This window comes from Aspergillus wentii (genome assembly GCF_001890725.1).
Source record: "Aspergillus wentii DTO 134E9 unplaced genomic scaffold ASPWEscaffold_4, whole genome shotgun sequence".
NCBI lineage: Eukaryota > Fungi > Ascomycota > Eurotiomycetes > Eurotiales > Aspergillaceae > Aspergillus > Aspergillus wentii.
Genome location: NW_024467835.1, coordinates 2099432 through 2127240, shown reverse-complemented (window position 1 = coordinate 2127240; position 27809 = coordinate 2099432). Strand labels below are relative to the sequence as shown.

General features: G+C 47.6%; 9 protein-coding genes across 9 annotated transcripts; 6 read left to right on the top strand and 3 right to left on the bottom strand.

Moving 5' to 3' along the window:
* Window positions 1-39: 39 nt before the first annotated feature.
* slx4 lies at window positions 40-2931 on the top strand. Its single transcript, XM_040838468.1, has 2 exons — window positions 40-975; window positions 1031-2931. The coding sequence occupies exons 1-2, from the start codon at window positions 157-159 to the stop codon at window positions 2768-2770; spliced, it is 2559 nt and encodes an 852-aa protein (XP_040689131.1). The 5' UTR covers window positions 40-156; the 3' UTR covers window positions 2771-2931.
* A 1570-nt stretch (window positions 2932-4501) lies between these two features.
* Window positions 4502-5947, bottom strand: ASPWEDRAFT_510170 (putative C6 finger domain protein). Its single transcript, XM_040837527.1, has 7 exons — window positions 5658-5947; window positions 5492-5561; window positions 5381-5404; window positions 5202-5314; window positions 4904-5137; window positions 4821-4850; window positions 4502-4600 (listed from the first exon to the last, which is right to left on the bottom strand). The coding sequence occupies exons 1-7, from the start codon at window positions 5685-5687 to the stop codon at window positions 4592-4594; spliced, it is 510 nt and encodes a 169-aa protein (XP_040689130.1). The 5' UTR covers window positions 5688-5947; the 3' UTR covers window positions 4502-4591.
* Window positions 5948-7137: 1190 nt separating this feature from the next.
* Window positions 7138-9977, bottom strand: ASPWEDRAFT_110045 (cyclic nucleotide-binding domain protein; the record flags this gene model as incomplete). Its single annotated transcript, XM_040828141.1, has 2 exons — window positions 7138-7482; window positions 7545-9977. The coding sequence occupies 2 exons, from the start codon at window positions 9975-9977 to the stop codon at window positions 7138-7140; spliced, it is 2778 nt and encodes a 925-aa protein (XP_040689129.1).
* A 1922-nt stretch (window positions 9978-11899) lies between these two features.
* ASPWEDRAFT_111310 (uncharacterized protein) lies at window positions 11900-12584 on the bottom strand (the record flags this gene model as incomplete). The annotated part of the gene is made up of 2 exons (XM_040828241.1): window positions 11900-12072; window positions 12128-12584. 2 exons carry the CDS (start codon window positions 12582-12584, stop codon window positions 11900-11902), a joined length of 630 nt encoding a protein of 209 aa, XP_040689128.1.
* A 130-nt stretch (window positions 12585-12714) lies between these two features.
* Window positions 12715-13830, top strand: ASPWEDRAFT_155259 (uncharacterized protein). The gene is made up of 2 exons (XM_040829683.1): window positions 12715-12845; window positions 12906-13830. Exons 1-2 carry the CDS (start codon window positions 12843-12845, stop codon window positions 13329-13331), a joined length of 429 nt encoding a protein of 142 aa, XP_040689127.1. The 5' UTR covers window positions 12715-12842; the 3' UTR covers window positions 13332-13830.
* Window positions 13831-14425: 595 nt separating this feature from the next.
* On the top strand, window positions 14426-17510 carry ASPWEDRAFT_172256 (kinesin family protein; the record flags this gene model as incomplete). Its single annotated transcript, XM_040830914.1, has 2 exons — window positions 14426-14625; window positions 14687-17510. 2 exons carry the CDS (start codon window positions 14426-14428, stop codon window positions 17508-17510), a joined length of 3024 nt encoding a protein of 1007 aa, XP_040689126.1.
* Window positions 17511-18259: 749 nt separating this feature from the next.
* Window positions 18260-19038, top strand: ASPWEDRAFT_51487 (peptide-methionine-S-sulfoxide reductase; the record flags this gene model as incomplete). Its single annotated transcript, XM_040837601.1, has 3 exons — window positions 18260-18545; window positions 18628-18946; window positions 19005-19038. 3 exons carry the CDS (start codon window positions 18260-18262, stop codon window positions 19036-19038), a joined length of 639 nt encoding a protein of 212 aa, XP_040689125.1.
* A 1221-nt stretch (window positions 19039-20259) lies between these two features.
* On the top strand, window positions 20260-21970 carry ASPWEDRAFT_183505 (uncharacterized protein; the record flags this gene model as incomplete). Its single annotated transcript, XM_040831986.1, has 4 exons — window positions 20260-20733; window positions 20785-20907; window positions 20956-21721; window positions 21774-21970. Exons 1-4 carry the CDS (start codon window positions 20668-20670, stop codon window positions 21968-21970), a joined length of 1152 nt encoding a protein of 383 aa, XP_040689124.1. The 5' UTR covers window positions 20260-20667.
* A 3128-nt stretch (window positions 21971-25098) lies between these two features.
* Window positions 25099-26974, top strand: utr2 (putative cell wall glucanase (Utr2)). Its single transcript, XM_040835376.1, has 4 exons — window positions 25099-25230; window positions 25285-25526; window positions 25607-26044; window positions 26097-26974. Exons 2-4 carry the CDS (start codon window positions 25415-25417, stop codon window positions 26819-26821), a joined length of 1275 nt encoding a protein of 424 aa, XP_040689123.1. The 5' UTR covers window positions 25099-25230; window positions 25285-25414; the 3' UTR covers window positions 26822-26974.
* The last annotated feature ends 835 nt before the right edge of the window (window positions 26975-27809 follow it).

The window sequence follows — 27809 nt, the reverse complement described above, 5'->3', positions numbered from 1 at the left end:
GTCATCTTCAACTTTCTTTCCGCATCTTTTCACATTGAAACAAAAGACAATGAACTGAATAAAGGACATCATCGACGACTCTGGAAGGGCTATGGATGTCACTGACTTCAGCTATTTGTGTTGAGAGCTTCAAGAAACGCCCCGTGGCTTGTCACCATGGCCGCCGCAGATGTCATTGTCCTTGATTCTTCTTCGCCAGACAACCCTTCCTCTCGTCCTCCACCACAAGCCCCATATAGCCCAGGAAGGATATTTGGACTATCGCAATACTCGTCTCCGCCCTCATTGATATCGCCATCCCTGCTATTTGAACCCTCCTCGCGTTCCAAATACTTCCCGGTTGAATCCCCGAAAGACGACGGAAAGTCGCAGAACAACGAGAAAAAGGATAGCGAAAAACCGACCAAAAAACGAGCCCCGAACACAGCCAAGAAAACCGAGGACGGGACAGAAGACAAACCGAAACGGGGAAGGAAGAAAGCCACAGCCGACTCGCAGACTGTACTTGGTGTTGCAGAACCCAGTGCTTTAAAGTCCAAGGACAACGCGCCAAAAAAACCCGCAGGGACAAGGAAGAAGCGCACGGAAAACACGGGCAAGCGTGCTGAGACTAAAAATAAAACTTTGACTGGAAGGGTTGCAAAGGCGAGTAGTGTTCAAACGAAAGAATCTGGCAAGAAGGTTGCTGAGCCGACGCCACCAAAATCCGCTACGAAGGAACTCGATGATTGGGGAAAGGAGGGACTTAGACTGGACGCTGCTGTGAAGCGAAGATTGGACTGGACACCTACGAAGGATACTACCAAAAAAGTGTTTGAATTGGATACCGAGTGCGACGCAGGCGATAAGTTGGAACCGACCGGCGTGCGCGGTTTTGGAAATTTGCTGTCTGAATACAACTTCAGTGGAACTCCTTGCCCCCTTGAAAATCTTCAAATGGGCGAGGGTGGTCCAACAAAGCGAAGACGGATAGAGGTATGGCTGACCGCTATCCACAACATTCTTTGACCTGATTCTGATATTTGCACAGCTTGTCGATCCGAATGTCTTCCCTCCTACCAAATCCAATACCCCCGACCATACAGACAAGGCGCCAAGAGAGAGTGAACAGCCATCGGCACCACAAACCGGAAAGAACACCAAGAGACAAACAAAGAAGACAACGACTCTTACGGCTCGCATGACAGCGCAATATGCCACTGATGATACAGAAAGCTTGGATACCTCGGGAGAGAACACAGCGGTGGAGGACACTGGTAACTCTAAGCCTAAACGTAAAAGCAGAGCAAAGGCGAAGCCCCAAGAGCCGGAGTTTATCGTCTTGTCGCCAGAAGCTGCTGTCAAGTCTCTCGATGACCAAGATCTCATGTTTGGCACCTGCAGCCAGCTGGAACGGGAGGATTCGCCAACCATGATAAGAGACATGCAAACTGCAATTCATGCCTCAGAAAGCCACATGGTATCAGAGAAAATCCGTCCCAATGAGGGGACGAGTTCAAGATTTTCGTCTGGTTCAAGTGTATCACGCTTCAGTAAACCGAGAAATTTATGGTCCGTTGCTGCCAGGGACACGGATGGATCACTACTCGACGTCGAAGTTTTGGATATGGTAGACGTGTCGGATGTATCTCAAATTCCTTCTAAGGATGATACCTTGCAACATAGCCAAAATCAGGGGGAGAAAGCATTGGACTCAACGGTGATTGACAAGAAGCAAGATGATGAGCCCCCGAAGGAAACATCCAATCCTAGGGAGGAACCACCTGCCATTGCCGCTTCTGCGAGACGTAACAGCGAAAAGCCGGAAGAAACCAATGCTTTACCTGTTCAATCGCATGCGCCAATGCCACAATGGAGTGGCTTCACGGATGCTGAACTATCTAAGCAAGTTGCCTCCTACGGCTTCAAGGCAGTGAGAGGCCGCAAGAAAATAATCGACCTGCTCCAAAAATGCTGGGAGTCGAAGCACGGTACAAGCACCAACCCTGATGGTGATGACAGACAGAGCAACCCTCCTGAGACGCTGGTGTCGAGGTCCACTTCAAAACAGCCAGAAATGACCAAGAAAAAAGAAACGAAAACCAAGCCATCTCAGAACCAAAAACCAAAGTCTCAACCAAAAGCGCCTTCGGATACAGCGGCGGTAGCTGATGCACCAATGATAGCGGTTGCTAGGGGCCGCCAGAACTCTTCTCGCCCGCCAAGTAGGTCAAGCAATACTGCTGAAACAAAGCCTGCTACGCCACAGAAAACAAAGAAACGCCCATTGGCATTTTCATTCCGAGACATCGAAGAAATCGAAGATTCCGAGGAGGAATTCCTACCTTCTCCGAGCCAGATACAAGATTTATATCTCGACCATAACAACACATCTACCCAACCTCTGTCGCTCTCTGCAGCTCCTTCCACCCCGACTCGCGCAGCTCCAAAATCGCAACCCCAACAATCTACTCAGGATACCTCCCCGCAAACCAGCCTCCCTGACTTGGCTTCTCAGATTACAAAGGCTGTGCGTATGCAGCCTCAATTACCCTCCATCGATGGCCAGAAACGTCTTACCTGGCACGAGAAGATCCTCATGTACGATCCTATTATCCTCGAAGAATTCACTACCTGGCTGAACACCGAGGGCCTGGGGCTTATTGCAGAAGATAGAGAAGTTAGCGCAGAGTTCGTACGGGAATGGTGTGAAGGCAAAGGCATATGCTGTTGTTTCTTGCCCAAGAAAAAAGAAACTAAGAAAAGAGGAAGAGGCAAGAAGTCCAAGTGATGCAGTCTTCTCTTTTTGCTTTGCTTCGGTTTATCTATTTTGGTGTATAATATGCCTTTTTTTATTTATTGCAGTCACCGTTTCCGTGCTGCATGTTTGGTTTTGCCCAAATTTGGAGTATAGGTACTATATTTTTGGTCGTTTTATCAAGGCGTCTTTGGGGTGATGGGTTTTGTATACATATAGAGATACCCTTATAACTTGTACAAATGTTGATAGGAAAGAATAATTCCTGCCTTTCGGCTGTTGGATTTTTGATATCATTTTGTATAGTTTCAATATCAAATTATTACCTTTAAATAAAGAGAAACAAAATGGGTCTAAGCTCATTTCTAAGATACTATTTTCAGTAATGAAATGAACATCAAGGGAAGTCTAGAAGCAGACAATGTAGTTTCAATGAAAACGATTTTGTTAAATAAAAATTAGACTGAAATAATCACAAAACAAATATCTGCACACAGAGAAAACCACACACAAGGAAAGAAACCAAAAAACAAAAAAAAAAAAAAAAAAAAAAAATTCACAGAAAAAGCAAAAGACAAACGACTCAACTCCCATCTCGAGTAATACCGTCGACTTTAAACTGAACACCATGTTTTTGCCACAGCGTCATTAACCCACATGGATGCAAGAGTCGAATGCTTAACCATTTCTCGTTCATTTTCACCTTTGTTTTATACCGTTAGTATATAATCTCTCATAATGGAAATCATGGACTCGGGGGTGGATTAGGCGGAGAGAATTGCGGAAACTGGGCATATAAAGATGGTTGGTAGGGTTGAGAAAGAAGACTTTGAGGATTAGTAGTAGTAGAAGGCTGTTGTTGTGTAGGTTGAAACTGATGGCTTTGAGAATCTTGAGCAAGCTGGGGATATAGACCGGTCTGACTGGACAGCAGGTTTTGAGGGTTGGCGGTATTAGATGGTTGTTGCTGTGTAAGTTGTGTAGTTGGGGGTTGAGACTGGGGGGTTTGGGACATCTGCGAAAGATGAGGGTATATGCCGTCCTGGGTAGATTGACTAGGCAGAAAATTCTGGGAATTGATGGTGGGAGGTTGTTGGGTAGGCTGTGAGGCTTGGGGGAACTGGGGATATTGAGCTTGTTGGTAGGGTTGCGAAAGGGGGTTATTCTGAGAGTTCATGATATTGAAATGTTGTTGAGGGTATAGACCAGTCTGAGCAGGCTGGTTTTGCGGATAGTTCTGGGGTTTGAAACTGGTAGGATGCTGTTGGGTATAAGGAAAGTTTTGTTGGAGATGAGGGTATAAAACGGGGTTGGTGGTAGTAGAATCTTGCTGCGCAGGCTGAGATGATTGGGGCTGGGGGTTTGGGAGGAGTTGAACATGAGGGTATAAACCAGTCTGAAAAGGCAGACTAGACAGAGCATTCTGAGAATTGGTAGTAGATGACTGTTGGGTAGGCTGAGAGGACTGGGAAGGCAAAAGGTATTGAGGAAACATGGAAGTTGGAGTAGGAGCAGACTGGGGAGGTTGAGGTCGCGGTTGCGTATTCTGAGGAAGTGTAGGGTATTGAGGGGTTTGGGGAAACTGGGGAAGTTGAGAAGTAAAAGGGTACTGAGAAGAAATAGGAGGATAAAGAGGTTGAGTAGAGGGTGAGGGCTGGGTTTGGGTGATCTGAGGGGGCTGAGATGTTTGGGTATTTTGGAGTTGAAGATTCGCAAAATGTGAATTCCAAAATCCAGGAGATGGAAGGCCAGTATTTACCTGAGCGTTTGCTTGATCTGTTCCCTGATCAGCTCCGTGATCATTCGCTTTGTTCGTCGTTGTCGCTGTAGTCGCTGTAGTCGCTGGAGGCGCGGTCACAGAGTCTTGAGGATCAAGTACTGGCTGCTGGTTAGAGAGGGGGGCAGTTTGGAATGGGAGCTGCAATGGCGGGGACAAGGCAGTTCCACCAGACACGCTGGGCAGAGCGGGCAAAGACTCGTCAGACATGCCTGCGAGGGCATCATCAAAGCTCCAGTTAGAAAAGCTCGATGAACCTACATCTGGCAGGGGAGGGAAGGAAACATCCCCAAGAGGCGCGCTTACCTTTGGCTGATTGCTCTGGTCGTTATTAGCCTGTCATTTGTAAAGATTAGCAGATTTCAATCGATGCAGGGAAGGAGACTCACAGGTAGCTCGGGATACGTGGCTCGATATCTTGCTAGCTCATTGTGCAGTTGCTCGTTCTCAAGCATCAATCTCTCGTTCTCGGCTTGCAATCTCGCGTTTTCTTCTTGTGCTGCTTGTAGAGCTCCGCGAGGTGCAGACACTCCCCTGATTCGGTCAACCATTTCGCAAACCACCCCTGCTTTAATGCAATTTGTACATCCATTGGGTCCCATATCGCACCTTGCCTTTCTGCCCTATAGACATGTTAGCAAATGAAAAAGAGAAGGGGAAAGACATCTGCACGGAAATAAATCTTACCCTGCAACGGTTACACGCCTGGCCAGTTCGCCTGGAAGTCTTCACTTTTGTCTCAGCCCTCCTATTATAGTCCTCTATTGAACACTTGGCTCTCTTTGGTTTATTTGGGTCTTCTGCAGGAGGGTTCGCATGGTCAGCTGCAATGGTAGCATTGTCGTTGTTATCTTGAGTAATCTCACCAGTTCCAGCTGGCTGTGCATTGTCTGCTGCTTGGGTCGCAGGAGGATTTGTGAAGTTAGCTATGTTATTGCTGGTGTCATTGTTATAACCATTCGGTTGAGCAGTCTCACCAGTTCCAGCTGGGACCGTACTGTTAACTGCTGTCTGCAAGTCAGGGACAGCCACAGACGCCGAAGCAAACTGTACGTTGTTAGTTCCATCGCCATGGTTAGTTATAGGGTTCTGAGGCTGATTGGCGTTGCTGTTGCTGCTACCATCACCGTCGTTGCCACTGACTTGATTGAACTTGCGCTTGGTTCCCGCCATTTTGATAAACCCAAGGTACGCTTATCAGGCCACGGGGGTTTCCGTTCTGTATGGAGGTCGAAATGGTCGATCGAGTATGGCAGGAGGGTAAAGGGGTATGCCGATTGAGTGATGTGATGGGAAAAATGAAGAGACAAAAGGTTGTCGAGGATATGAGATAAGAGAGAGAGGGGAAATATCCGTCGACATGCAGGATAATGCCTCTTATATGTCCCTGTGGGAGTCCTCCCACCACTCTCTGCAATATTGCTCATTGTAAGCATTGTTTTGGAAGACAAAAGAACAGAGCAAGGCCCAGAAGACTTACAATGGCATCCAGTGTAAGGATGAGAGACAATGGTGTCCGAGTGTCCATTCTGGATACCATATGAAAGAACCAATGGTCATTCTTTGGACTAATTCTTCATGTTTTCTGCAACCACCTTCGAGTTGTAGATGGCAGGACAATCGAGGAGTCGAAAATGAAGCAAGAACAGACCAAAGAAGATTATTGTACCAATGCTTCTTTGTTTTGGGTCTAATAATTACTTAGTCTGACGCTTTCGCGAAGGAATTGAAACCCACCCATTATTATGCCGTTTCTCTTTGTTGCTTTTGAATGATGCAACAAGCGAAGAAAGGCAGCTATAGAGGAACAATGATTACAAGCCAAAACGAAACAAAGGCCCGAGACTTTATATTCAAAAATCAACGAAGAGACACTAAGAAATCAAAGAGAAAGTGTCCAAAACTTGGCCTCTTCAATTATCCCTGGGGTTAAACAGCGCTGAGCGCCCCTTGAAACTTGATAGAGACCGGTAAAGTCTTTCTATTCAGATACGAAGGTATCTCCAAAAAAAAAAGGAAAAAGGAAAAAGGGTTAAAAATGAGCATCTAAGATACAAGAATCACTTTGAAACCGAAACCAGCTCCGACATGCTATGTGAAACGAGCGACCAAAATCCAAATCCTTGAACGAATTGTACTGCCATATGCTTTGCCTTCAGTAAAACTCCTTCCGTGCCCAAGCATCCATAGAAACTGAATGAAAAATCGTAAAAGCGTCCCAAGAAATGCAAAATCCCCAGTTCCAATCTAGCCGGGTAAGACACCGAAAAAGCGCAGTAGAACGAAGTAAATCAGATGGCACAAGTTGCTTCCAGATATCAATCAATATGATGTCAAAGTCCCATAACGGTCATCAATCATGATAGACTGGAGGGTAACGAGAGTGAAAAGCTTTGGAAGGGAGAAAAAGGCGCAACTCCCCAGAGATAAAAGCAGAAAGCAGTCGGAGTGATAGTGAGGGGGTAAATACAGACATTATGACAAAAAAGATTAGACAATAAATATTTCGAAAATGGTAAGCAGAAACCGCCCATGTTTTGAATGGTGCGGGGAGGCGGGGAAAGCCATATTATGGCGTAGGTGATAGAGTTCATATAATGTGTTGCAATGATGCACTCAATGGTCATCGAGAAGGTGAGCGGTTTCTCGCGACAGTGTCGAAGCGGATTTTGTTTTGATATCTGATAGGCCCATCATCTTCCAGCCAGGGAGTGAGATTTTTGCACTGGCTGACATCAAAGGATTCAAGCTGGTTACAACCATCGGCTACTGCCTCGACTCCGATGCCAGTAACCCGTACGCAGCCACGGACAGACAGGTGTTTGAGATTTAAGAGATGAAGACCAATACTGCGTAGTGAAGGGTCGGAAATCGCAGAGCCACAGAATGACATACTGAGATGCGTCAACTGAGAGCATTGGAGAGCAAGAACTTCCGTTGCGGTATCTGAAAGTGCACAGCAAAACGACTGTGATGGTTAGCCAATTCATCCAGTGGGAACTTCAGTCTAACAAAAGACGGGATACTTACCAAGTCCAATTCTTGCAGTTGCTTGGCAGCATTTGTCAGGTACACAATGGCGTTATCAGTCAAATATGTGCAATCCGCCAAACAGAGCTTCCGTAGCCTGGAGAATTGGGCATTTCCCCAGTACTGGAATCCGTGGTCTGTGATGGTAGTACAGCGTGTCAAGTCCATCTCCTCAATTCTAGAGGCGGCATGAGACGCAATATGGTGCATGGAGCGATCCGTGACATGTTTGCAATAAGACAGTGTCAAGCTCCTCAGTTCAGGGCATCCGTATACAGTGCCAGCTGCAGTCTGCGTGGTAGGCTTCAGAGCTGCCTTGCCTGTCTTCCCTGACTCCTCGGCTGGCTTGTGCTGTCCAGGTGCGACCCAGCCAACAATTCGAGCCAAGAGCGTGTCTCCAACTTTTCGACAATTGCTCAGATCGACTTCCTGCAGATGGTTTGCTTTGCCAGACATGTCTAAAATGGCGGATGCAGTAACGTCCCAAACACTTTTCATTTTCCAACCGACAACATTCGGGCCACATGTAGTGGCCAACTTTGTGAATCCCTCATCGGTGATATGGAAACAATTACTGATGTCAATATAACGCGGTCGTTGCCCGACAAATGGACAAATGATTTTGACCAGAACTTCGTCGGTGACACTGCGATTGTACATGCTAAGATCCAGGTTTCGAAGCAGGTCAACAGATTTACTAAGAATATCTGACCAGTGAAGAGACACGGCCCGGAGGCGTAGGAGGTGGTGAAGATCCAACTGCTGGAAGATAGCCAACAGAATGCTGTCAGGAAGAATACCGCGGTTGTCATGTCGGAAGGGTCGCTGCTCTTTCTGGGGCTGCGATAGGCCGTTGGTTTCAGAAAGAGCAAAAGAAGAGCTGGCAGAGCGAGGTTCAGACGGAGGTGATGGTCGCTGTTGCTCTCCAGAAACTTCTTCGGGGGCCAATGGGGCTACTGACCCGCGTCGGCTTCGAAGTCGAACCTTGTCCAACCCGACGTTAAGATAAGGGTCTGGATCCGATGGCCGCAACACAATGTTATGGTCATCTATGCCGTTGGGCTTATGGGAACTGTCTAGTTCAGTTTCCGTGAGGGTCAGGAGAGGCATTGACTGCCTTCGAGAAGTAGAAGCTTTGAACTTGTCGTCGATAGTCAGTTCATTAATGGATTTTTCGGTGTCCGTTGCCTCTGACATGACGACATCGCCGTCGGAGGCCGACTGGAGCCTCTCTTTGGCGGTGCTTTCCACCTGTTGGCGAACATCCTTGGGACACTTTTCCCAAAACTCGACGAGAACTTCGCCACTGATCATGAGACATTCGACAAAGCTCACCGAGCGGACAGTTGCTGTCCTGCGCGGTGCAAGTGAAAGACTCACGACCTCTCCGAAATATTGCCCTTGTCTCAAACGAGCTTTCACCTCAAATCCGGGGTTTTCAATATTGGCTGATTTACGACGGTTATCATTGGGGTTTGTTCGCTCGGTAAGAACTTCAACTTCGCCGCGCACTATGAAATAAACCTCGCGACCTTGTGAATCCTGCTGAACGATGTCGGTGAAGGGAGGGTATGATCGTGGTTGGGCATTGAGGCCCAGAAAGTGAAGGATATCGGGAGGCAGGCCAGAGAATAAAGGCAACTCTTTAAGCAAGAGACGCACATTTACCAGGCCATTCGCGAGGGCACTCGATGAAGCTCCATCGGTCAAAACGGGGCTCGGGGACTTGCGTTTCTTGTTGACGGTCTTGAAAGTCGGGTTTTCTCGCTCGGTAATGGACAAGTCTCTGGAAAAGCTTTCTCTTAGTCGTTTTGAACCCCTCCGTGCAGGAATCACGGGGTCGAGGTCGACTGCTGGAGCCGATGTTTCCTTCTTTTTCTTCTCCAAAATCATCAATCGTTCTTGGGCTTCATCTCGAATTGCGCGTTCAACTTCAGGAAAGCGAGGAAGGATATTTCTGAAATCCTCTTTGGTCAACACTACAAGCAAGCATCTTGTTCGAGCGATAATGGTAGCCGTCCGAGGCCGGTCCATCAGTACACCAATCTCCCCAAAGAATGCGCCCGGCTTGAGTTCTGCATGAATACTTTCACCATCTCGGGAGGTGACGGAGACCGCACCCCGGACCAACCAGTATATCGCCTTAGCCTCATCGCCTTCTGTCAAAATATAATCGTTCGCGGAGTGCAGCTGAGGACGAAGGTGTTGACCGATGTTGATCAAGAATGACTCCGGGGTCGATTGGAAGAGGGGAAACGAGCGCAGTCGGTCGACTAAGTCCAGAGGCAATGCCTGGATATGAGAAGATGCCAACGGAGACGGGCGGACAGGACGATTGGGATTTGTGATAGAATCAAACGAATGGATCAGCGATACAGTGTCGGAGATGGGCGTGACCGCCTTAGTCCCTCCACTGGCCCTATGACGCCGCATGATGATTGATCGCGTTCCCTGGCGAGAGAAAGAAAAAATTGGTGTTGGGTTCCAAGAGACAGCATGTAGTTCGCTGGTAAGCGATCAATGGGCCGATGACGTCGACGAGAGCAGCAGAGTCACGGAGCTTTAAAAAGCATTTCCAGAACCGGGGAGGAAAATAGGTTTTGAGGCGGGAAGAAACGTCAGCAGGCGATCATCGGAGGCAGTTAGATACGGAGCGAGGTGGGAAGCGAAGGGAAATATCGAAGGCAGAGGGAAGAAAGAACAAGGTCATATGCGATACTGTAGAAAAGCATGGTGGTTAGACGAGAAGCGACAATTCCAACAATCATCCAGCGTGGAAGCGGGGAATCACAAACGTCAAATGCTGGTCGAGCTCCACCACTTCGGCAGGTTAAGTAATAAGGTGTAGGTTCCGAGCGATGGAACAGCCTGGGAACAGCTAAGGAATGCGGCCAATCAATGGGGGAGGAGGGCAGCTCGGAGGGGGGTTGAGCAGCTCCTGCACCCTCCAGGAGCGGTGAAATGGTGGTTGTTGGAGGGGGAAGAGTGGGAGAATTCGGAGGAGTAGAGATGATGCCGAATGCGTAGAGGGTTGGCTGCAAAAAGGTGCTGCGATGGAGTTGGTGTTTGGTGGTGGTGGGGGGCTTTTGGGGGGAAGAAACGGAGTGGGCGCAACACCGCCGGTCTGCAAGCAGTGCTTCTTTTTTTTTTTCAAGCGGTCTGCCGCAACAGATGGGCGGAGAGATAGGTAAATATCTTTCCCTGGCAGCAATTGATACGGGTGAATTTCTCAGTTAATTCTTTTTATTCCCTTGGATGGAGGATTCTGTAGTAACGACAGAAATAGAACTGGGAGAGCAGCCGGACTTGGGATGATTCACCAGGAGGGCAAAAACGACAAAGAAAAGAAGAGGATAAAAAGACGGTGGCTTCCTGCAGGGGAACTGATCTAATCGTCTAATACTACTTAACTAGCTAGCTAGAGATAAAATACATCAATGACTGTCTACACTGCCCACAGCCAAAATCAATATCATCATCATCGCCGGCTATTAATAGTGATGATGCATTCCGCACAGCTCTCCCAAGTGGTGTGTGACAGTACCACGAATCGAATATGAACCTGTTCCTACATACAGCCCTAAAGGATAAAAAGGCTACAGAGTACATATAATCTGGCAGATTATTCCCTGGCGATCGACCGATTCCATCGAATAATAATCATGAATGGAACTCTTCTGTAAAGCAAAACTCCCCCACTGATGCTGGCCGCGGGGCTGCGCAGGGGCCACTTGGAGTCTTGGATGGCTTCCAAGTCCACGTGCCCGCTTGCAGTGTCTCTCTTTCCAAGGAATTTGGATTCTTGATACGAGAAATGGATTTAGTACAAATGTTTGATTTGAACTTCTTCGTGGATGGATTGAAATTAGCTAGTCTATAGTGACTGTCTTCCCATCTGATTTATATTCAGTGAACCTGAAGCTCATGCGGGATAGCAAAAGCTCATATCTCCAGGGATAATGACGTCCTGAAAATAATCCTAGGGGGACCGGCCCCCTTTTCAATCCCCTTTGCCTTTCGTGGAAGGACTTTGGAACCTGGCCTCGGTGTGTGTATATACGAGTAGGGCGAAATATATAGTCGAGGTAAGAGTGGAGATTATGTGCCGCTTCTATTTCAAACAGATCACGAGGTAGGCCGTGTTCTGACAATCCGGACCCCTGGTGTTGTCATCTCAAGGCCCTGCCCCTGGATTGTGATTGGGCCATCTTGTTGCGGTTGGTATTTGGCCTGGGCTCATGCTTGACACAGTGCAGAAAGCTCGGAATTCGAGAGGTACACCGGAATCACGCAAATGCGTACCACAGAAGAGGTCGTTCGGAGATCACTAACGCGAGATGTAATCTCTTTTGATCTCAAACTGAACCACCATCCTGGACTCCCGACCGACGGTTTCCTAATAAGAAGTCGATATATGCAGGTCGGTTGCCCTTGAGTGACTCCAGGCCATCCTGCATCAACCCGTAGGCCAGGGAGAGTTTCAGACCAAGCTTAGTCGTCCGCGCGGCGGTATACACATCATGACGGGCTAGAGAAGATAATCGGTTAGTTCTGTCTGCTCCAATATAAGTGAAGGAACATACCAAGCAGGCTGTAGATCCCAGAGAAAGATAAGCCAGCTGTAACTGTAGACAGAAAATCCCTCTGGTCATGCCGGGCATAATCCACCGCCTCCTCAAAGAGACTGAAAGCCAAAGCACCAGTACCAAGTTTGAGACCCATCTTTGTCCCTTCTTTCACACCTCCTACAATCGATGTGTAGTTCTTTGTCTTGTGATACTGAAACCATCCGCTCGATGTCGTGGGGAAACGATGCGCGTTCTCTGCGCGAAACTTGTACGAAGCTTTTTTGCTGCCATGGGAGGAGCCAATGGCCATACCGACGGTAAACGCGGAAAATGTGGTATATGGGAGACGCTTTCTCACTTCCATTCCCAACCGTGGAGGGGAGTCAGAATCGAAGAGTTTGTGCCAATTGATGATCTTCAGCAGTGCTGAGTCGTGAGGGCGTGGGCCCGACGGTGTTTGCTGGGAGTTCATGTTTGACGGTTGCTCATATAATATCCTCAGATAGGCAGAAATAAGAAAAGAGTTGAAATTTGAATAATCCACCCGTCGCCAGCTGGCTTGAGCTCTGTAGAAAGTGTAGTCTGTTGTCTGGAAGGGTGTTCTTGGAGTTGGCGTGAAATCGCCGCGGAGATCGAGAACAAATTCTCCGGCTTCCCGACTCACCTAACCAAAGCTCCCCGCCAAAGCTCATCTGAGAGCCTCCACATTCCAGATTCTCCAGCCCTCAAAATGGTAAGAAGCTTTTGATTATTTTGATGAAATGATTTATTTTAACTAAAATGCTATTCACAGTCGAAACCAGACCCTCTGAGCTGGACGCTCTTGTTCAAAAAGCACCGAACCACCGTGCTTCTCATGCTGTCGCCTAATGAATCCATCAAAACCGCCAAAGAAGCCCTCCTCAACGCACTCAAGTCCCGAGGACTGACAGATATCAACGGCGAATCCATCCCGGAAGATCCCGCTCAAGTTGAATTCGGTGTGGCAGTTGACAAGAATGATTTAGAAAAGGGCTGGACCATACTCGAAGTTGAAGCTGGGAAGAAGACCGGCTCTGCCAGCCTACAGGCGGCCGACCTTCGAAACGGTCAGCCCATCGCTTTCAGATTCCGGGAACGCAGTGAAACTGAGAAGGATGACCTGGATATCGATAACAAGGATCCTGGTTGGGATATTGTTGTTCCTAGTCTTGACGATGAGGAGGAAGAGCAAAGCTAATTGTGACTTCCTTCCCTTCTCTCTACTCTATTTACGGCGCAAGGTTTAGTGGGATGCTCAGATGAGACATACATACATTACGGCGTTCGACATAGTATTGCTTTATTAGGGGGTGTCAGAAGAGCTTGAATGATAATGTGACATGTTATGACCCAAAGAAAACAAAGGCATTAGGTGTGGCGTGGCTATATGTTCATCGCTCCAATGTATGATCCTCTATCCATCTTGTTGACCTGGAAGGTTTCAGTAAATAGGCATCTCGAGTCCTTCCTTGTCTTGGCCACAACAAGACCGCTGACCTCATTAAATGCCTATCATCTATGCACATGCAAAAGTAAATAAGTAATATCATGACGTCGGGGACGTGTGGCTTTATCAATAGTCTGGTTGATTGATGCATCACAGAAATTGATCTGCGTGACTGGAGTATAATCTCATGGCGGTGAGGCGATCATGCAAAGGGGGAGGGGCTTGAGATGATCAGAAGATCTCGTCTAAGATTCATTTCAAAGAAAGGTGTGTGTCTATTGGCCTCATCTTCGACGTTGGACAAAGGGATCATTTGAATGAATGGATATCGATTCCAAGTCCAAGAATATCAGCCAATCAACGACTGCTCGTGCGTGGGCATAGCATAGAAAAGTCGTGGTGTTTGTTCATCACCCTTGAAAATCCGCCAAGGTTGCTCGTGTAGCCTAAACCCACATCTAATCTCCCTATCGACACGCGGCGCTGGTTGCCAGGAGCAACAGGCGTGCCAACACGAAACCATCAACAAGTGTGGCTTGAAACCGACAGATGAGTTGTAACTCAACAGGGAGCAAAGTGTCTCTGGGGAATAAAAAATCAAGCAATTAAGGTAGGTCCACAGCAACATTCCTCAATCTGCGACTTTTCTGGGTCTATCGATACACTCTTATCTCCCATCCCATCTATCCCAAATCGCTCCGTTTTTTCGCCCTCACCATCGGAGGTGCTGGCGTTGACTGGGTGTTTTCGACAACCACCGCCCGCCGCACACCCCCGCGTCCGAGTCTTGCTTTGGTATCTTGTTGAATCGACGCGACGACTTTTACCGGTTATCTATACGCATCATGGCTGCCTCGAGCGGCGCATCCTCCATCACAGTCGCGGTTAGAGTGAGACCGTTTACGATTCGAGAGGCAGCTCAGATCTCGAAATGTGAAGATGGGCCCCTTTTCCTCGGCGACGGATCTTTGGCTGGAGCGCCTACGCCAAAGTTGAATCAAAAGGGAATTAGATCTATCGTCAAGGTGATCGATGACAGGTGTCTGTGAGTAAACCGGATTTGGTCGTTTTTGTGTGTTTTGGACAGTGAATTGACTAGTTTGAAGTGTATTCGATCCTCCAGAAGACAGCCCGGTTCAGAAGTTTTCGAAGAGCGTCGTTCCTACCGGCAAGCGAGTCAAGGATCAGACTTTTGCTTTTGATCGTATCTTTGATCAAAATGCCTCACAAGGAGAGGTGTACGAATCGACTACTCGAAACCTGCTCGATAGCGTCCTCGACGGGTACAATGCCACAGTATTTGCTTATGGTGCGACCGGGTGTGGAAAGACTCATACAATTACTGGCACAGCACAGCAGCCGGGTATTATTTTCCTTACTATGCAAGAGCTGTTTGAACGGATCGAGGAGAGATCGGAGGAAAAGTCGACGGAGATTTCGCTCTCTTACCTTGAGATTTACAACGAGACTATTCGAGATTTGCTGGTTCCAGGTGGAAGCAAAGGTGGTTTGATGCTTCGAGAGGACACAAACAAGTCTGTTTCTGTATCTGGACTGTCAAGCCACCACCCGCAAAGTGTGCAGCAGGTTATGGATATGATCATGAAAGGCAATGAATGCCGCACCATGTCACCAACAGAGGCAAACGCTACTTCGTCGCGATCGCATGCTGTTCTTCAGATCAACGTGGCCCAGAAAGACCGCAATGCCGATGTTAACGAGCCCCATACCATGGCCACCCTGAGCATCATCGATCTTGCAGGTAGCGAACGCGCAAGTGCCACCAAGAACAGAGGCGAGAGACTTTTTGAGGGAGCGAACATCAACAAATCATTGCTAGCGCTGGGAAGTTGTATCAACGCCCTCTGCGATCCTCGGAAACACAACCATGTACCATATCGGAATTCGAAGCTTACCCGTCTCTTGAAATTTGCCCTGGGTGGTAACTGCAAGACAGTCATGATTGTTTGCGTCAGCCCATCCAGTCAGCATTTTGACGAAACCCAAAACACTTTGCGCTATGCGAATAGGGCGAAGAACATCCAAACGAAAGTTACGAGGAATGTTTTCAATGTTAACCGCCATGTCAAGGATTTCCTGGTGAAGATCGACGAGCAAATGGCACTTATCAACGAGCTTAAGGCACAACAAAAGGATTATGAGAAGGTTGCTTTTGCAAAGTTCAAGAAGCAAAGCGAAAAGAAGGATGCAGTCCTCCGGGAAGGTGTTGCTCGCATTCGAAACGCCTACGAGCACACACTACCAGAAAGACAAGAAAAGACCAGCAATATGCTTAAATTAAGGCAGGTTAGCCGCAGGATCGGACTATTGTCTTCCTGGATTGCTGCTTTCGACAATGTGTGTGAGAGTTGTGAGGATGAAGAGCCCCTACCGAATCTCCAGGCCATCCGCAAAACAGCACAGGGTATCCTCCTCGAGTTGGAAAGTAGTAGACACCACTATCGTCAGCGACTGGCCAAAAACAACTGGGATCGAGGAATTAACTCCGCTGTCGAAAATGCCATCCGTCAACTCCAGGATTTCGATATTAGTGACAACAGTGATCTTGCCAACCTGAACCGTGAAGCAGAACTTCTCAGGGCGAATACAGAACGCGAGGCGTTATCTGCGGTAGCAGAGCAGGACAAGGCGGGGGATGCCGCAACCGTGCAACTGCTCCTTCAAGCACAATTTGAGACAATCATGGCCGTCCAGAACATCATGCACATGAGCGAAGATGAGGCAATCGAAGCCGGAAAGAAGATACTCGCGAAAATGCTCAACTCATGCACCAACGCCGTGACCAATGTTGTCAAACCAGACGCCAGCTTAGCGCCAGCTCCAACCTTTAGTCCTAGGAAGAGTCCCTCCAAGCTTTCCTCTCCCAAGCCGAAGAAGAGGGTGAGTCTTCTCAGTGCACCAGGTGGGAAGGCATTGAGTGCCCCTATCACATTTGCGCCACCTGCAGCACCCCCCTCTCCTGTGAAGGGATCTCCTAGGCGCCGAAAGCCCACTGTCGGAAGGAAGAGTGTTAGCTTCTCCCCCAAGAAAGCTCATGTGAAAGTACCAAAGAGAAGTGTCCGGTGGAAGGACGATGAGCAGGATGGGTCCCTTGCCGAGTTTCAGAGAACGCCACAAAAGCCAGAGACTGTCCTGACTATTCCTGACCGCGAAGGAAGCCCCGTTGAGCCAACGCTGCCTAGAGCATCTCCTATTCCCCGGGGAATCCCAGTGCCTAGCAGGAACGTCAGCCCCTCAACAGGGCTGGGCAGCTCTCCAATTCCAGCACCAGCTTCAGAGCCGACGTTGAACATCCCGAAGAACAGCAGATTCGCAGCTGGCTTTTTGGCAAAGAAAAACAGTGCGTCTCCGATTGCGCAGCCTTCGTCGAGGCTTTCCCTCTCTGATAATGAGAACTCCCCTCTTCGTGACATCGAAAACAGCAGCTTCCTGAATCGCGCACCTTCTGAACGTCCGTCTAGAATGCCCGTCCGAACTTCGAGTGGAGGATATTCGAGCAGTCCGATCTCCGATAGCAAAGACAACTGGAAAGCCAGCAAAGACGAAGCCATCAAGATCAACTCCGCAATGAGACGCATTTCTGGCGGTTCGTTTGGCCTTGGACCGTCGGCTAACGCCCTCCGCATTCACCGTCGACGTAGCCCGACATCTGGGTCATATGGAAGTCCTCCCAATGAAAACCACCATATGAACACCATGTTCACCGCATCTCAGGCACGACGAATGGTTAAGGGTGACCGAGAACATGAGGTTAAACCTAGGGTCTTGAGCCCTCGAACCATTCCTGTCATGAAAAATACTGGACGACGTACCACGTTTGGGGGCAGGGATGCGATCAGACTCAATGCGATGGCAACTCCAAGCATTGACCAGAGCTTCAATGTACCTGCTGGAAGTGCATTCCAGTAAATGAACTAATTTTGTGAATTTTTTATTTTCTTTGTCTTTTTTTGGGTGATATGGGTACATGGGAAGGTGTTCCGGATGACAGATACCACTTGCTTTTTTCATGTTCAAATATGGCATACTCAATATGCAAACCATACAACTGGTTTCTGGTGCATTCAAAGATTTTCTCTTCTTCTTTTTGGGTCATACTCTCTGGTCAGAGATGGTTGGAGAAATTCTGATGCAGTTCCTTTCTCCTTTCGATGTGAATGTTTTTCTTTGTATGTGACATCATTTTCGGGGCCCTGTACAATAACAGATTTTACTCAAAGCCTTTAAATTAGGCTGTTTATTCAATCTTTTTCCTCTGTAAAAATAAATCATCGCTCTGCATTACTTTGTGGACTAGCTGCAGCTGAAGAGTTTGGTGTGGATAAATCTCCCCGCATTTCTAGAAAAGCCCTCGGATGACGCCACCGACTGAAGCTCTGTTGACATTAATTAGCAGTTTAACGATCTTTATGATCTAATCGGCTTTGTCTTCCGGTTTCCTGCATTCATTTAATTGTGCAATCCGTCTTGTTCTCGTGTCGCTTGAACTGGACTCTGCTAATCTACCCCTCATATTCCCTCTGTCGTTCTCCCCCGCAAAGATTTTTTTCCTGCGATAAGACAAACAGCTTCCTTCAGCCCCTCCAAATATTGCGTCAAAGGCAAAACCACCCACCACAACGCTTCCCTTTTCTTTTTGAGTACGTATAAAATTCCAAATGACTTTCGCCGCATCCGCGATTGGGTCGACCTTATTCCCACGCTTTTTCCGCCCTTTCTCGACTAGCTCACCCTTCCTCTCGTTGACACCTGAATCCTCCTCCCGGAACATGTCGGACAGCACGGAAAAGGCGACAGTGGCCGCTGGCTGCTTCTGGGGTGTTGAGCACCTGTATCGCAAGAATTTCGGTAATGGAAAGGGTCTTCTGGATGCTAAGGTTGGATACTCTGGTGGTGAGACGTCGGATCCTTCGTACCGATCTGTGTGCTCCGGAACGACTGGACGTGAGTTTTGCCATTATTCAAGTCCTACTGATTTTTTTAATTTCTTTTATCTATGAATCCTGGTTCTGATTGATTTGTATAGATGCCGAAGCTCTCCAGGTGATCTATGATCCTTCCATCGTCAGCTACCGCCAGCTTCTCGAATTCTTCTACCGCATGCACGACCCCACAACTCTTAACCGCCAGGGTCCCGACTTGGGCACGCAGTACCGCAGTGCCATCTTCACACACGGCGAGGAGCAGGCCAGGATCGCCAAGGAGGTCACAGACAAGGTGAGCAAGGAGTGGTACAAGCAGCCCGTCGCCACTCAGGTCGTTCCTGCGGGGCAGTGGTGGAATGCAGAGGACTACCACCAGTTGTATTTGAATAAGAATCCTTCCGGCTATGAGTGCCCGGCTCAGTATGCTCGCCCTTCCTGTGGTTTGAATGGGTGGGTTTTGCTAATATGTCTTGTACAGCTTTGTGAGGAACTTCCCTCCGCTTTCCGCCTGACTGGATGGTAAATTATAAAAGAAAATAATGATTCTATTCATGGGGACTGGCCAAGATTTAAGAATGGTATTTGATTTTGGTCATAAAATTTGAGGCCTTCTTCTGGATTTTTCTGCTATTCTTTGGTAGAAGTAGTCTATCGAGGGAGATATACATTATCGGAGAAACTTTATAATATTTTATGTACCGCCAACCAAATATTGCCTCAAATGCGTCATAAACCAAAGCCCGGGACACTAATTCATTCCCCTTAATTGCCCATTATGAACCACTTTTCGTCTGAGCATTGTCAAGGAACTGTCAGCGAGAGCTCAGAATAGAACTTTCCAGCAATTCCGTGGTGTACCTGAACATGAACTCCACTATGTCTTTGATCTAAATACCATCAGGATCGACCAGACTGCATGATAGCCCACTGATATTGCTCAGATAGCAAGCATTATTACCCGGGCGTCTAACACGAAGCGTGTTGACATCACTTTTGCTCCAATACTAAACCAATCATAATTCCAATTCCCACCTGTTGTTGACGATTGTTTTCCAGAGTGTATTTAGTCTTTGTTAAGCATTCTTTGAGACTTTAAGGTTGGCAATAAAGGGTGGATCCATTATAAAGACAGGCAAACAACTGCAAGTTTACAACCCGGGGACAAACTGGACGAGGTTGAAATATTAGAAGATTTCTAGAAGACAAAGAAGCAGTTTGGGAGCTTACAGACTCTTCTGGACTATGTTTCAATTGATCAGAGAGCACTCTGCAGAACATGAGAAAGAAAGCGTTACGTTAAACAAAGGATGGAATAGCTGTGTTGGAAAACTTCTAGAAGTAGAAGGATATCAAAAGGCATTGCAAGGAAGCCAATCCACCGAGTCAGTTTGAAGAGAAATAAACTGCGAATCGAAGTGGTGGTTTAGGTGAGGGCGTAGTGGTAAAGAAGTGAGTTGCGAGCAAGAGTAGGAAAGCCCCAATCGATATCGACATGGAAAATAACATCCCCTCCCCCTCCAGCCCCCAGGACAGTCTTCGCTCGCTTTCTCTTTCTCCTCTCACTCTTCCCTCTTTCCTTTCCCCCACAACACGCTTCCTCAACCCCTCAATCCCCTCCACTTACTGCTTCATTCTTCCAAAGAACGTCTTCTGGAGAAGAGCTTACTGGCAGCTTATTCCTACACTGTCAAGACTTGTGTGGACATCCCAAATAGAACAGAGCAGCCACAACACGAAGGCCTTTCAACACGCTCTGCAAGCTGCCCGTCTGCCATCGAGCCTATTCATGCTGTGGCCCTGATTTCTCTCATTGTCCACAGACCTTTATTTAACCATACATCTGTTACTTCTATCTTTATTATTCTTCTATCTTCACAGAACTATTTCTGAGTTTCCTTATCTTGGAATAGGGTCTGTGACACATCAGACATTATATTAAGGCTCGTCCAGAATCCAGCCAGACTGTGAGTGAGATCAATCCCTTTTATAACCTCATATCGTCAAACCTGTCTTAATATTGGAGTCTGAATCAGTCCCCTCTGTACCTCTCTTGACGAAATTCCCCAGCAAGGTATGTGTACCCCTCAGGCTAGGGCTTTTCCTCCCCACGTCTAAGTTGTCCTTAGGGTCCGCCGGACAAAATGACTTACTCCATCGACGGGGTTATGGCAGAGACCTTAAGCCACCTTAACCGCATTTCGTGCCATGTGAGCAACCCTGATGAGATGTATTTAACTGAGGTTTCTAAAATTAGTTAGTTCCGGAAGCATGGGCAGTACAAATCTGCCAACGAGCTCGGAAAGCTAAGCATCATGATTGTCAATGCATTCTCCGAGGGCCTTGAGAATATCCCTGCTAGCGAGTATGCACTGGACCAATTGGTAAGTTCTTGTCCTCTTTCTCACGACCATGAAGCTAAGTGGTCTCAGAACGATGGCAGTTTGAATGCCAGAGCTCAGCCTCTTGCTGCCCAAAACACGATTCAGAAGCAAGCCGTCGCCGCTCTTATGAACGAGGTGGAGAAGGAGAATAGGGAGGGCGTTAGCTATAATGGTCAGGACAATGCGTTGCAGAGAATCCAGCTGCATGGTGGACAGCCCCCGTCTGGAAGCTGGGCTCAGGTCGCCGGTTCGGTCACTCAGTATATGCAGCCTATGCCGATGAACGCGCTTTCTTTGTCCAAACAGAGCCAGAACAGCGATGATGAGGAGGCTGAATATCAGATGCCACTTTCAGGAGTTGCACTTCCTTCCCTGTCCCCGGAGCTCCCGGAGGCAAAGGCCGGCATTGTTCGAATTCATGGAAAGATATCCAAGGATATCATCCAATTCATCACTACCCGGATCCATGAGGGACCATTGCAGGATATTCGCATTGAGTCCAACGACAGGACCCGCATTACCTTTCAGCATATATCTCAAGCCTTGGTGTTTTTGAAGTCCAACCAGGATATGGAGCAGATGCTGGGATTTGGACGTTTTGGCAACGGATATCGCGTTGAACTGGCCGAGATCGTCGATTGGAACGAAGACCATCGTCGCATGAACCAGCCTGTCCGCGAGCGTCGCCGTCTCTCCTTTGCGAGAAAGAGACTGTTTGCCGACAACATGTCTCCAGAGAAATGGAAATCGGACATTCGCACTCTGGCCGGACCAGGAAACATTGATTTCCTGTGGGTCTTCAACTCTGGTAACGGTAAGTTCTGCATGAGTATTGCCTTTAGATACACGATGCTGACAGGATATAGCGACTGCCGTCTTCACGAGCACCATTGTTGCTCGCAAAGTTTTGGAAGTTTTCAACAAGTGGAAGAATGGCCGAAACGTCTACAACGGAGTTTCCGTGACCTTTTCCTCGGATCCCTGCGAAAAGGAGTTGGTCTTGGTCAAGGAGACGACCCGTCCGGCCATTGCCAAGAATTTGGCAAAGAGGTCCATCCGTTGAAGCGTGGCGTTCGCTAGATGTCAAATTGGCGGTGATCTAGCCGCGACATGTGAATAGGGTACATTCGTATGTGCCCTTGAGAAGGTTCTATCCTTCTATCAGATGGGAATGGCGAATAGGAAAAGAAGAAAATAGGAAAAAAAAAGAAAAGGTTAAAAGGGAGGAAATGTTTCGGTTCAGTTGGAAGTGTACGAGATGGTTTGAGACTCGAGGGCCATTGAAACAACATGGCAGTAAGCATGATCATGCTGTCATCTGCCATGGTGTATGGCCACGGTTCCAGGCACGAGTCAGCTTGATTATTGCGCCTGGCTTAAGGGATATGGCTTTTTTCTTTAATTTCTCTACCATGTCGGAAACGTGACGATTGTTTAGGATCCACGGACGAGATCGGTTTCTTTTGTCTACAACGTCCACATAAGAGTACAGCAATGCAAGATAAAGTTTACTAGCAATTTCTCGTTATGCGTAGCTTATTGCTATCTTCTAATGTAAGGGGTATCAAATGCGAGTGACTGGTTGATATAGCAGCTGCAATACTTACTCCATACATAACGGCTTGTAGATGAAATGATTTTGCACTCGCAGCATGCATGCATCCATCCGTAGACGAGATAAAGACCTACCAGTATAATCTTATTTGACTACGAAGGCATCGCCCTCATCTCCATAACCCCAACCCCCAATGGCCCCCTTTCATATCACCCCAAAAAATGAAAAGCCACCCCAGCCCCAGCATCAGGCCAGGACGGTTCCTATTAGCCCCAATAATTTGCCAAAGTAATACCCCAACACCCCCAGCGCAGTCATAATATCGAACCCACGACCTGCCTATAGCAGTTTCCCTCGTGATCATTCCCTGTGTTTTGCGTATGCACAGAATGTTTGTTAGTTTCAAACAGGGCGTACTCGTTGCGGATGGGGGGGGGGGGGGGGGGGGTTGGTTGGTTGGTGTTCTCTGGTGGAAGAAAAAAGACGCCGGCATTCTTAATCAAGATGCACAAATTCATTTAATCAGCAAAGCACTGCAGCGCCATATGTAGAGGTACTGTATGTAAATGTGGTGGCCATGATACCATCCAACCTGCCATGATATCCACGTGTAACGGCTACTGCATACTGTACATTAGTGACGTCTATCAGACCAGATCGATATGAGCTGTTACACAGAGCTGTTAGACCAACGTAGATGGCTTCTTGGCAGGCGTTGAAGGGTTTCAGGTGAATATGGGGGTGCATAGACGTTGTCCTGTACAGGATGTGGAGTTAAAACGGGGATGGATGCAACTGGTTAACAAGGGATATTGCACGCATTGATAAAAGCTTTCGAATAGAATAGTTTTTGGCTAGTTTAATCAGGACAAAGAGATGATTAATATTCAATTGATTGTCCGTAGTTGTATGTCAGATAGTCGAATTGGAAATAGGCCTGGAAAGCTTCTGTCCAGGTGATGGTTGCACTGATGGATCATCATGATTGTCTGTTGTAGTCTGTAGATCAAGGATTATCATAGGAATGGGGTGATGAACATCCCTTAGATTGGGGTAAAATGAACTCCGAAGAAGGAGAGGGAAAGGGAAAAAGGAGGGATGAAAATGAAATTACATGCTGATCAAAAGGAGTAGTAGTAGTAACATGATGCTAAACTAGTTATCCGAAGAAATGGAGATAACTACATATGCTGAAGATCGCTGCCTGGAATCAATACCTCAGGCAGAAAAACAAGGCTATCAAAGGTAAATTTCCCGTCTCTGGATTCGCATTGACCGCTTTGAAATGGGGATGTTTAATCTTGTTTTTATTTTTCTTGTTTTGTTTAGATAACAATGTTTGTCTTCTCCCCCTTGCATGATTGTCTATCAGATAGGGCAAAAACAACAGCATAATCTACGCATAACCAAGGCATAACCAAGGCAAATACAGGATATCCCTCAAAATTACCCAAAAGAGTAAGATTCGGACGGGCCGTTGCGAGCGACAAGAAAGGAATACATAGGCCAAGGATAATTCAAAAGAGAGGGATTTTCCGGGCTTTGGGCAGAGTGGCACGAACCGAGAATACGCTAAATACGGTACCCACAGATACCCATAAAATTACCCAAATACCGGGGATGAATGGCAGGCGGAAAGTTTCGACGAGGTCGGTTAAGTTTAGGCGGACACGATCGACAGTGCAGAAAAGAAGGGAGAATAGGGATAGACAGCATAACTGGGTGGTGCTGTGGTAACTGCGATGATGCAGTTGAAGACACCAGAAAGTTGGAAGAGTATATAGAAGATAGCTAGAAGAAGAAAGAAGAAAAGAAAAGAGAAAAGAAGGCAATTCTCCGAATAGTGGCAAGGTCTAAAAATACAAGAGTGTCAAATATCCGAGGTCTTGTACAAGTCACACTGATGGCTCTGGTGGGACTTTTTTTCTCTTCTTTTTTATTTATTTTTTTTTTTATTTTATTACTATTTTATTTCTTTTTTATTTTTGTTTTCTTATCGCCACCTGCACTGGTATCTCATGATCTCACCATGAATGTTCAAGGATAGGTGACTGACAAGGCAGAACGAGGGCGTCCCTTTGGGATCATTGAGGGAACCGCCAGTGTCTTGGAAGGAAAGAAAATGATATCAGATGGGGGAATTGAGTCCGTGAGGCAGAGAGAAACCCATATTTCAATTGGCCCACAGGCGTTCATCGAGTCCAAGACATGAGATGACACAGTCAGTCCGAGTAAGTCTCGAGTAAGACACAGTCACAGGCACAGTAGATACCCCGTACAGTCATACTACTACCAAGACAACTACCAAGACAACTACCAAGAAGCTAAGGCCTGAAGACTAGGAGGATAAGGAAAGACCAAATCTCAGAACAGCAAGAACGATATCCACTAGTGAACCTATCCTGCAATAACGGCCAATCAGCAGGTATTCTGATTGGCCCTGAACCCTGACACCCATGCAGCCAAGGGCACTAGGGCGCAGTAAACTTTGGGTGGGGCAGGGTCTGGTCCCAGTCAAGGGAACCAGCGTCAGCCCAGGGACTCGTGCTACCGTGGAACTAGTCGATTTGTACATGCATATTCTTATAATTCCTGCTCTCCCCCATTTCTCTTTTCTCTTCTATCTTTTTATTCCCCGTAGAGAACCTCATTCTTTCCGGAAAGAGACTGTATCAGAGGCATCATACACACTCCTTCGGTCCTCCTCTCGCTCTGTCTCTCAGACCCCCCTTTCGTTCTCCTCCCAGGCCAATTCCCTTCATTAATTGGTATGTCACATTTCTTCATCTCTTCTCGTCCGGGGTCTAATCAATATATCGCAGTGCCTACACACGTTCATCCAACATTCCTTTGCGGGTGACTTTCGTTTCTTCATCGTTATATATTGTTTATCGCCTTCCCATCTGTACATATCCCCCCATCCCGCTGTAATCCCCTTCAATTCTCGTCAAGATGGTGCGCCTCGCTTCTTCGCTCTTGTTGGCCTCCCTGTCCGCCTCCGCTTGGGCGGCTGCCTCGTGCAGTTCGTCCTCGCAGTGTCCTGAGGATAAGCCGTGCTGCTCTCGTGAGTCCACCTTGTTTTCTAATTATAAGTCGTTTCATCTCGCCTTCCGTGCTCGCCACTAATCACATCCAACCCATCAGAATACGGAGAGTGTGGTACTGGCGCCTTCTGCCTGGGAGGTTGCGACCCTCTTTCTTCCTTCTCTCTCGACTCCTGCGCCCCCGCCCCCATCTGCGAGGACAAGAAATACACCTGGGATAACCTAGACAATGCCGCCCTGAACACCAAGTTCCTGGGAAATGCCTCCGAGTCCGACTGGGTCTACAGTGGTTTCCCAAAGGTCAAGGATGGAAACCTGGATATCACCATGCCCAAGGAGACTGTCGGTACCCTCTTCGCCAACACCCACTACATCTGGTACGGCAAGATCGGTGCGAAGATTAAGAGCAGCCGTGGTGCTGGTGTCGTCACGGCCTTTATCTTGCTGTCCGATGTCAAGGACGAGATTGACTACGAGTTTGTCGGTGCCGACTTGGACAATGTCCAGACCAACTACTACTTCCAGGGCATTCTCGACTGTGAGTGATCATCAACTTGGACTATGTGGCCACATGCTTATGAATTAATTAGACAACAACGGTGGAAAGTCCCCTGTTAAAGGCGGCACCTACGATGACTGGCACTACTACGAGATTGACTGGACCCCCGACCTCATCACCTGGTCTGTGGACGGCAACTCTGTTCGCACCCTCGAGAAGGCCAAGACCTGGAACGAGACTGCCAACCGCTACGAATTCCCCCAGTCTCCGTCTCGCATGCAGCTGTCTCTCTGGCCCGCCGGTGGATCGTCCAGTGCTGAAGGAACCATTGAATGGGCCGGTGGAAAGATTGACTGGGACAGCGAGGACATCAAGAAGGACGGCCACTACACCGCTACCTTTGGAGAGATCAGCGTTGAATGCTACAAGCCCCCTACTGGTGCCGACATCCAGGGTGACAAGTCGTACATCTTCACCAGCGACTCGGGCACCAACAACTCGATCCGCATCACCAACAATGACACCGTCCTCGCCTCCATGGGTGCTACCGGTCTCGACATGGACGTGGGTGCCGACAAGGACGACTCTTCGAGCACCTCTGATGCTTCTGGCTCTGTCCCGACTAACCAGGCTGGCGGTTCTGGCAACGCCCCTGGCTCTAGCAGCTCGGACTCGTCGAGCAGCACCACCAGCGGAAAGGAATCCAGCAGCAGCGGCGCTACTGACACGAACGCCGCTCCTTCCCACAACGAGCGCGTTCTCCAAAGCTCCCTGTTTGCCGTTCTGGTTGCCATGGTCGCTTCGATTATGTTGTAAAAATTTGGCTTTTTTTTCTCTTTATTTTTTTTTTTTATATCTTTCTCCATTGAACATTTTTTCACTATCTTTCTTTGGATGCCACTTTGATCTCTGGATGATTCCAACGCATTGTTTTTTGTTCTATACCTGGCGATTTCGTCACTCATGTCTGGTACCCTCCATTCTTTATCTGGACGTTTGATGCTGCAGTAATGATATGCAGTATATACCATAACCATAACCATAATCAATGAAGCAGTTTGCTGCTTCCCATATATTCTTCAATCTCACCTGACTTTTCCCACGTGGGTTATTATCCTTCGTAACAAAGATATCTATCAGCTTGCAGATAACAACATGCAGGGGTAACAAAGAAATTTATAGCATAGTACTAGCAAGTTTTTGAAAAAGTAATAAAAAAAATGAAAGAACTCACAAAGCACCTTTCGTTACAGAAGTTAAAATCCTTATTCTTACTTGCATTACATGATGTACGCTCATGCAAGCCAGTATCTGAAAGAAGATCAAATCTACATAATATGATACATGGGACGTAAACTACATTCACCATTATATTCTCTCTAGAAAATAGGATGTATGTAAACTCATCCATCCATACCTTATACTACTCAACTCACTCCCTAAACCCAAAACCCAAGCAAAAATCCTAAATCCTAGATACAGCACCCCAAAACATCAAAGCCCAAATCCAAAACTTCAAAAAGAATGTGCTTCTATATCGGCACCCACCACCCCGAATGCGGGCATACCGATTTCACCCTCTACGTCTTCTGCCGTTCCCTGCTTGACCAACTCACCCGCATCAACGATGCGGCGCAGCGAGCCGAATTCGATATACCGTTTGATCCGCCGAGTTGCGAGCCGCAGGTTGGGGTGAATGTGATACGGTGGGAGAGGGGGAGGAGTGGGAGTGGATGTTGTTTTTGTTTATGATTTGTGATTGTGATTTAAATGTATTCCATGTGAAATGTGGAATTATGTAATT

Excerpts from the sequence above, each read along its gene's own strand:
- slx4 (XM_040838468.1), top strand. The coding sequence starts at position 157 with ATGGCCGCCGCAGATGTCATTGTCCTTGATTCTTCTTCGCCAGACAAC. Across the intron at positions 976-1,030 it reads CAAAGCGAAGACGGATAGAG|CTTGTCGATCCGAATGTCTT; the intron begins GTATGGCTGACC and ends ATATTTGCACAG.
- utr2 (XM_040835376.1), top strand. The coding sequence starts at position 25,415 with ATGGTGCGCCTCGCTTCTTCGCTCTTGTTGGCCTCCCTGTCCGCCTCC. Across the intron at positions 25,527-25,606 it reads GGATAAGCCGTGCTGCTCTC|AATACGGAGAGTGTGGTACT; the intron begins GTGAGTCCACCT and ends CCAACCCATCAG. Across the intron at positions 26,045-26,096 it reads CTTCCAGGGCATTCTCGACT|ACAACAACGGTGGAAAGTCC; the intron begins GTGAGTGATCAT and ends TGAATTAATTAG.
- ASPWEDRAFT_510170 (XM_040837527.1), bottom strand. The coding sequence starts at position 5,687 with ATGGCGGGAACCAAGCGCAAGTTCAATCAA. Across the intron at positions 5,562-5,657 it reads CCAAGCGCAAGTTCAATCAA|TTTGCTTCGGCGTCTGTGGC; the intron begins GTCAGTGGCAAC and ends AACAACGTACAG. Across the intron at positions 5,315-5,380 it reads TGCACAGCCAGCTGGAACTG|AAGACCCAAATAAACCAAAG; the intron begins GTGAGATTACTC and ends ACCCTCCTGCAG.